This window comes from Nicotiana sylvestris, chromosome 3, assembly GCF_000393655.2.
Source record: "Nicotiana sylvestris chromosome 3, ASM39365v2, whole genome shotgun sequence".
Classification (NCBI taxonomy): Eukaryota; Viridiplantae; Streptophyta; class Magnoliopsida; order Solanales; family Solanaceae; genus Nicotiana; species Nicotiana sylvestris.
The window spans coordinates 119,264,192-119,273,733 of NC_091059.1; the positions used below are offsets into that span (position 1 = coordinate 119,264,192).

At 35.6% G+C, this 9,542-nt stretch overlaps 1 protein-coding gene across 1 annotated transcript; it reads left to right on the forward strand.

Annotated features, from left to right (window-relative positions):
• Positions 1-7,892: 7,892 nt before the first annotated feature.
• Positions 7,893-8,801, forward strand: LOC104228443 (21 kDa protein-like). Its single transcript, XM_009780909.2, has one exon. The coding sequence runs from the start codon at positions 8,012-8,014 to the stop codon at positions 8,627-8,629; it is 618 nt and encodes a 205-aa protein (XP_009779211.1). The 5' UTR covers positions 7,893-8,011; the 3' UTR covers positions 8,630-8,801.
• Positions 8,802-9,542: the final 741 nt, after the last annotated feature.

Sequence of the window (9,542 nt, forward strand, 5' to 3'; positions counted from 1 at the left end):
TATAGAGAAGCTTATCTTTTAGCTCTTAAAGAGTCAAGAAGAAGGCAAGTCTCACGTCGTCGTCATCGTAGCTCGCTCGGCTTCGACTTCGGTCAATGATTGATTAATCTTTTTGGACAAAATTCTTTTCAAATATTTAATTAATTAACGAAAATTCGATCCGGAATAACCCGGACCTGGTTCGGTTTGGCCCGTTTCTTTCCCGAATTATTTTAAATCTGTTTTACATTTCCCGCAATATTTCCAACAGCTATGGCTGTTCTGAAACAGTGTCAAACCTGTTCCAATAGCTATGACTATTCTGAAAGGTTGCAAACCTTTTCAGAAACAGTACCAAATTGGTTATAAATATACCTTCAAATCCCAGAATATTTACTTACGAAATTTTCTGATAATCTTCTTCTTCTTCTGCACAAAAATTCCAGTGTGTTTTGTAGCCTTCGAGTGGTTCGATGTTCATCGGCGTTTTTAGTACCAACACTCCGGTGAGTTAAATCGTTCTATTCTGGTAGGATATATTCCAGAACCTCGGGTACTTGAAGGGAATAATCTCCTTAAGGACACACTGTGCATTCAGTGGGTTCGATCTGTTCTTATACTGTTTTCAGAATTTATTTTGAAGAAGTTCAAATACTATTTTCGGAATTTAATTTCTATTACCTTTTTGTTTCTGTTTTCAGAAAGATTATTATTTTATTTATTTACAGCAATACAGATTAATAACAATCTTAAGGAAATTATTTTATTATATTTTTTATTCTGTTTGTGGAGATTAAAACATGTATGGTTTTCTACTCCGTCTGAATTTTACTATTCTGATTTGAAGATATAAAAACTTTATCAGAGTATTAAAATTTAGAAAACGATTTGAAGAACATAAAAACTTTATCGTTTTTCTGTAAAACAGAATATAAAAACTTCGGTTGTTTTTTATTACGTACTATTTATTGATTACAATATTATTTGTTGTTTTGATTTTGCCATTAATTGAACTCTTCTGTTGTTTACAGTGAGAAATGACAAATAATAACAGAAATCCTTCTACGACTATTGGTGCAACGACGATAGCCTCGTCAAGCCGCACTGTTGTTCCTTCGGCCGAGAAACCGGGGAAATTTTTTGGAGCCAACTTCAAAGGATGGAAGCAAAGGGTGTTCTTCTGGCTTACCGCACTTGGTATGCAGAAATTCACTAGTGAAGAGCCTCCAGTGCCTGCTGCGGATATGTCGGATAATGAAAAGTTCATGGTTGTTGAGGCGTGGAAGCAGACAAATTTTCTTTGCAAAGGCTATATCTTAAGTGCTTTAGAGGATGACTTGTATAATGTGTACAGTGCAATGAACACTTCGAAAAAATTATGGGACGCACTTGAGAAGAAGTACAAGACGGAAGATGCATGCTTGAAGAAGTTCGTGGTTGCCAAGTTTCTAGACTATAAAATGATAGACAACAAAATTGTTGGAACCCAAGTTCAGGAGCTTCAACTTATTTTTCCAGACCTTATTGCTGAAGGTATGGTCGTGAATGAAGCATTTCAAGTAGCTGCTATGATTAAAAAAATTCCTCCTTCGTGGAGAGATTTCAAGAACTATCTTAAGCACAAGCGCAAAGAAATGAAGTTGGAAGATCTTGTGATACGTCTAAAGATAGAGGAAGACAACAAAATAGCCGAGAAGAAGTCTCGTGGAAATTCAACGATTATGGGAGCTAATATCGTTGAGGAGACTGCTCCAAAAGTAAGAAGAGGAAGAGGTCTTCTGGACAAACTAAGGAGCAGAACAAAAAGAAATTCAAGGGCAGCTGCTACAATTGTGGAAAAGTTGGTCACAAAAGCCCCGATTGTCGTCTCCCAAAAAAGGATAATAAGAAGGGACAAGCCAACATAGTGGAGAAGAATGATGACATTGATGATCTTTGAGCAATGCTTTCGGAATGCAACCTAGTTGGAAATCCGAAGGAGTGGTGGATTGACTCTGGAGCCACTCGACATGTTTGTGATGTCAAAGAAGCATTTGCGTCTTACTTTACTGCTAGTCTTGAAGAAGAAATTTCCACAGGAAATAATGCAACAGCCAAGATTGAAGGTTATGGAAAGATATTACTGAAGATGATTTCCAGCAAGGTGTTAACGCTCAACAACGTTCTTTATGTTCCTACTATTAGGAAAAATTTAGTTTCTACTTATTTACTTGTGAAGAATGGATTCAAATGTGTATTTGTTTCTGATAAAGTTGTTGTAAGCAAGAACGAAATGTATGTTGGAAAAGGCTACCTAACGGAGGGCCTTTTCAAACACAATGTAATGGTTATTGACAATATGAATAAAATTTCAGTTTCTTCTTATTTATTGAAGTCAAATGATTTATGGCATATTTGTTTAGGACATGTCAATTATAAAACCTTACTGAAGTTAATTAATTTAGAAGTATTGCCTAAATTAGAGTGTAATAAATCGAAATGTCAAATACGTGTTGAATCTAAGTTTGTAAAATATCCTTATAAGTCTGTTGAAAGGAATTTAAATCCTTTAGACTTAATTCATACTGACATTTGCGATATGAAGTCGACACCATCTCGAGGTGAAAAAAAGTATTTTATTACTTTTATTGACGATTGCACTATATATTGTTATGTTTATTTGCTTAATAGTAAGGATGAAGCAATTGAAGCATTTAAGCAATACAAGAATGAAGTGGAGAATCAATTGAATAAAAAGATCAAAATGATTAGAAGTTATAGAGGTGGAGAATATGAATCTCCGTTTGTAGAAATATGTTCGGAACATGGAATTATCCATCAAACTACTGCACCTTACACACCTCAATCCAACGGAATTGTGGAAAGGAAAAATCGGACATTAAAGGAAATGATGAATTCTTTATTAATAAGTTTCAGATTACCGCAGAGTTTGTGGGGGGAAGCTCTCCTTACAGCTAACCGAATACTCAACAGAGTGCCCCACAACAAAACTCAATCTATTCCATATGAAAAATGGAAAGGAAGAAAACCCAACTTGAAATATTTTAAAGTGTGGGGGTGTCTAGCAAAGGTACAAGTTCCTTTACCTAAAAGGGTTAAAATGGGACCAAAAATAGTAGATTGTGTTTTCATTGGATATGCTACAAACAGTAAAGCATGTCGGTTTTTGGTTCAAAATCTGATAATCCCGAGATTCATGTTAATACAGTAATGGAATCAGATAATGCTGAATTCTTTGAAAGCATCTATTTGTATAAAACTGAAAGTGAGTCGTTAAGTGAATGACCTAAATGACATCGGAAAGAACCAAAGAAAAATACTCCAAGTATAGAAGATCCAAGGCGTAGCAAACTTCAAAGAACATCTACTTCCTTTGGACCAGATTTTGTGACATTCTTGCTTGAAAATGAGCCTCAAACTTTTAAAGCATCTATGTCGTCTTCTGATTCAGCATTTTGGAAAGAGGTATTCAATAGTGATATTCAATCAATTTTGGATAACCATACATGGAAATTGGTTGATCTTCCTCCAGAAAATAATCCTTTAAGTTTGAAATGGTTCTTTAAACGAAAAGTTAAAGCTGATGGCACTATTGACAAATATAAGACAAGACTTGTTGTCAAAGGTTATAGATAAAAGGAAGGCCTTGATTACTTTGACACTTACTCGCCATAACAAGGATAACATCTATTAGGGTGTTAGTGGCACTAGCGGTCGTGTATGGTCTTGAAATCCATCAAATGGATGTTAAAATAGCTTTCTTAAATGGAGAATTAGAGGAAGAAATTTACATGGAACAACCTGAGGGTTTTGTGGTTCCTGGTAAAGAAAAGAAAGTGTGCAAACTTGTTAAGTCGCTTTATGGACTTAAACAAGCACCCAAACAATGGCATGCAAAATTTGACCAAACAATGTTAGCAAATGGATTTAAAATCAACGAATGTGACAAATGTGTTTACATTAAAAATACTCCAGGTCGTAAAGTCATTGTTTGTTTATATGTTGATTACATGTTGATAATGAGCAAAAGTATGACAGATATCAATGCTACAAAACACATGTTGGCTAGCAAATTCGACATGAAAGACTTAGGAGTTGCTAATGTGATCTTAGGAATCAGATTCACAAGACTCCAAAAGGTCTAGCATTATCACAGTCTCACTACATTGAAAAGGTACTTGACAATTTTAAGTATTTGGATTTCAAAATTGCCAAGACTCCAATTGACGCGAGTTATGCACTTCAAAAGAATGAAGGTGAAAGTGACTCACAATTGGATTATGCAAGAGTATTGGGAAGTTTGATGTATGTCATGAATTGTACGTGACCACATATAGCATGTGTTATTAGCAAACCGAGTCGGTTTACAAGTAATCCCAATCAAATACATTGGATGGCAATGAAACGAGTTTTGGGATATCTAAAACATACCCAAAATTATGCTTTGTATTATAACAAATATCCTTCTGTGATCGAGGGATATAGTGATGCAAATTGGATCACCGGATCATCTGAAGTTAAATCCACGAGTGGATATGTTTTCAAAATTGGGGGTGGAGCAGTGTCTTGAAAATCATCCAAATAAACGTGCATCGCCCGTTCTACAATGGAATCTGAATTCATAGCTTTAGATAAGGCCGGTAAAGAAGCTGAATGGCTCCGGAATTTCTTGGAAGATATTCCATTTTGGCCCAAACCTTTGGTACCTATTTGTATATATTGTGATAGTCAAGCGGCAATAGGTAGGTCAGGGAGCGCTATGTATAACGGAAAATCTCGTCATATTCGACGGAGACACAATACCATTAGACAACTACTCTCTATTGGTGTTATCACAATTGACTACGTAAAGTCAAGAGATAATGTGTCAGATCCACTTACAAAAGGCCTATCTAGAGAGGCAGTTGAAAGATCATCAAAGGGAATGGGATTAAAGGCGTAGGACAAGTCATCATGGCGGTAACTCTACCTAGCAGACTGGAGATCCCAAGATCTAGGTTCAAAGAGATCAAACAAAGTTATAAATGATGGTTCAACATTGTCAAATAACTCAACACATTCTCGTGATGAAGACAATGTTCAAAAAATGAGGTAAAACATTAAGGCTTTTTGATGAGTCGATAAAGCTTAAAGCTTTTTAATGATTTGCTAAGTCTGGCAAGATATGACTAGATAGTGTGTCTTTAGGATTACACGTTTAAGAATCACCTATGTGAATGTGAAGTGTAAGCTGCTCCAAGGAGAATGAAAGTAAAGGCCCATTCTCTAAGCACTCATGAAACCACGCGGTGTTTATGGCTGAAACGAACACAACCGTGAGAACCATAGATGGCTAAGGATTGATTGTGTGACTTATATTGTCTAGGTATACAACAAAGCTTGACGGTTCAAAGATATCAAATCTACCGATTGACCGAGTATATTCGATATAAGTTCACTACGGAAAGTTCAAAGGGAAACCTACTTATCCAGATGCAATTAATCTTTACATGTAAAACACACACAAGTCTGTGCATTCCTTTGAGTTTATAGTCATTCCCCATTCATGTGGAGGATTGTTGGGTTTTATTATTATTTATTAATAACAAAAGAGGTGTGAATGAAAAATGGTGGGAAAAGAAATGGAGGGAAGTGAAATTTTGAATGAGTTCATTTTACTAATGCACTTTGTCCCTCATTGGTAGAAGGAAAGAAAATCTTTGTGTATATATAAAGAAGCTTACCTTTTAGCTCTTAAAGAGTTAAGAAGAAGGCAAACCTCGCGTTGTCGTCGTAGTCGCTCGCTCAGCTCGGTTTCGGCTTCAGATTTGGTCAAAGATTGATTGATTAATCTTTTTGGACAAAATTCTTTTCAAATATTTAATTAATTAATTAAATTAATTAACGAAAATTCAATCCGGAATAACCCATAACACGCGACCCGGTCCGGTTCGGCCCGTTTTCTTTCCCAGATTATTTTAAATCCGTTTTTACATTTCTCGCAATATTTTCAACAGCTATGGCTGTTCTGAAACAGTGTCAAACCTGTTCCAATAGCTATGGTTGTTCTGAAAGGTTGCAAACTTTTTCAGAAACAGTACCAAATAGGCTATAAATATACCTTCAAATCTCAGAATATTTACTTACGAAATTTTCTGATAATCTTCTTCTTCTGCTGCACAAAAATTCTAGTGTGTTTTGCAGCCTTCGAGTGGTTCGTTGTTCATCGGTGCTTTTGGTACCAACACTCCGGTGAGTTAAATCGTTCTATCCTGGGAGGATATATTCCAAAACCTCGGGTACTTGAGGGGAATAATTTCTTTAAGGACATACTGTGTATTCAGTGGACTCGATTTGTTCCTATACCATTTTCAGAATTTATTTTGAAGAAGTTCAAATACTGTTTTCGGAATTTAATTTCTACTAACTTTCTGTTTCTGTTTTCAGAAAGATTATTATTTTATTTATTTACAACAATAACGTAAATAACCCATTTTAAAATTCTAGTCTCTCATTTTACTACAACAACGGAATTTGTAATAGCATTAGTTCTGTAGATATTCAACACAAGAAATATCTGAAAGATAAATAAAGTAAGCGAAAAAATTGAACGAGAAAATCTCCAATCCTTTCTCATTAATAACACTTGAACATGGTCTTTTGAGAGTCACAATTTTTGTTTTATTATTATGAGGAATAAATGTACAAGAATTATAAATTTTAGATTATAAGTGAATTATCTGAAGTGCAAAGTACCATTGTTATCTTTACGGGCCATATGTTTTTCATTATTGGTAATCAATAATGTTCGTAATGGGGACTCCATGCACATGCATTGAAGCTCCAAGTTGGAGTCGTGATTAATTTCCTAATGAGCACCACTTGCAGTTTAGATATTTTGCGCAATTTGTTTAAACGACCAAAAAAAGGAAATGAAAAGCGACCTTTAGATATTTCTCCTCTCATTCAAAAACATATTTGTGTTGTAAAAGCAATAGGTACTTGTTCAGAACCCAGATCCTTCCCACCTGCAACAAAATATCTTTGCTAAAGTTTAAACCTCATTTATGACTATCAAATCCACTTAAGATACTCTATATTCAATTGGAATATAATTTCGCCACCCCACTCTTGAATCCTTCTTTTCTTTTCTTTTTTCTTTTAATTTTCTAAATGCATATTCAGTCGGCAAAGTTTATCCTATAACATGTATGCATTGGCCGCATATAAATTGTCTTTAGATGGCTCTACTTATTCAGTTGAACGTTTCTGACCAGGCCCTTCTATACAACATCATGCAAATTAAGGAGTGGACCTACGAGGAATTTGCTTTTTGCTTCATGGACCTACGAGGAAAGATCTTCAAAGCCTGCTACAGGGACATATGTACATGATCTTTTTTAAATATGTACATGACCTAATGTTTAAAGAAAGAAAAAGGTAGAGCAACAGCAATATTTAACGAAGTTAACAATAATAACCATAGCATGATTAAACATGTTATTTAGGAAAAGCTTAAAGATCGCTTGAACTAGTCTTAACATAATCATTAAAGAAAGATAAGTGGAGAATACAAGGCATGTTATATGCTACAACAGGTAAATGTCGGTGTATATTTATTGAACTTTTTTCCCCGTCTTCAAAAAGTGACTACATTCCGGTATTTACCTTGGGTAATGATTCTAATCTAATTTTAGCAAATGTAATCGGATTTAACCACTTTTAACTCTTCCTTAAAGAATGAAAATAGAGTAATTTACAATTGATTATCCTTTTCTAAATTAAATGTGCATATTTTTGTATGTGTCATCGACATTGCTTGACTGTGACAGATTTGTAATGCTCTCTCCCAAGTGTTCAAATTATCCTTCTCTATCTAAAGAAAAGTAGAACTTCTTGTTTTTCTGTACATTTAATTCGCACTGTAAACGCTCATCCCCACTAGGGAGTTTCTCCTATAAATTAAGAACCCCGCATTCCCCTTTTCATCATAACTCAACTAGCTTTAGTTATATAGAGACAGACAAATTAACAAAAAGCTTAGGAAAGAAAAATGGAAGGAACTTGTAACAACCGTAGCCATTTCCAAACTATTTTTCTTATTTTGGTTGCCTTCAGTTCTTCTTCATTCATGGAGTCAGCTTCAGCAGCAAGGCCAGCAGCCGGAGATACAAATACGGAGTTTATAAGAACATCATGCAAATCAACTACATATCCAAACCTCTGTTTCAGCTCATTATCCAGCCGTTCAACTGCTATTGGGGTTTCCCCTCAACTTCTAGCCCATGAATCCCTCACCGTCAGCCTCGAAACAGCGCAGTCTACATCCGCCACGATGCTGAAGTTGGCTCACGGCCAAGGCATGACGGCGAGAGAGGTTGGTGCCATGCATGACTGTGTGGAGGAACTAAGTGACGCAGTCGTTGAATTGAGAAAGTCTTTGGGGGAAATGAAGCAGCTAAGGGGCAAAGATTTTGATCTTAAAATGAATGATATTCAAACTTGGGTAAGTGCTGCCTTGACTGACGAGGACACTTGCACCGAGGGGTTTGCCGGAAAAGTGATGAACGGGAAAGTTAAGACAGTAGTAAGGGGAAGGATTCTGGAAGTTGCACATATGACGAGCAATGCCTTGGCTTTGATCAACAGCCTTGCCGCTCTTCACGACTAAATCAAAAAATCAATTACACACTCCTATATAGTGTTATTTCTCGTCTTTCTCAAAGTATACTTAGTTCTTCCTTTGTTGATCCCTGAAGTACCAGGGCCGTCAGCTTTAGGTGATTTTCTTATTTAAGTCTGTTCCATATGCATTTATAGAAAAGGTAATTTTGTGCATGATATACACGGTGCAACAAGAGTAGTATAATCTCAGATAGTAATTCCTCGATCAATCTTAGTTGCAATAGTGAGTGAGATCAAAAAATGATTTGAAGTTCAAATGTGGCAATAGAATGATTAGGACTGCGTGCAATCCGAAAAGCACCTCAAGAGCCAGTTTTCACAATCGAAAGAATCTCAAAACAAGTTTCCAAAATTTTTAAGCAAAGGCCAGCTTAGGATTCGATGACTATTCTGCTTCAAATTTGGACGGGAAAGCCGTTTGCTTCAAAAACGGGAAATATTTTTTCGGGGTATTATTACTTTTAGCCCGCGCCAGAAACTAATTACATTTGGTAACCGAAGAAGGGTATAAAACTTGTTCTATGATTTTTGTATATAACATACAGAATGTATACATATACAAAAAATATACAAATTTTATACATTTTCGACTATTATTTTTATAGCGGCTATACAATGTCATTTTTCCTTTTTTTCTATTTTTTGCTAAAGCTATTTCTCATCCAAACACCAATAAAGAAAAGTGTTTCAGTTTGTACAAAAAATAGAAAGCTACTGAACTTTCAGTATTTTGCAAAATCCGAAAAAACTTTTCCTCTTTTGGTGTTATCTGCCCCAAGGAATAGGCCATATCTTACGCATGAGCCAATCTCTAACTTGCCTTTAAGAAGTTAGGCACATGGACAGCCAAGTCTATCCAATAATTCTCCTCTTCGAGTAGCTTTCGAGAGCAGAGGGGC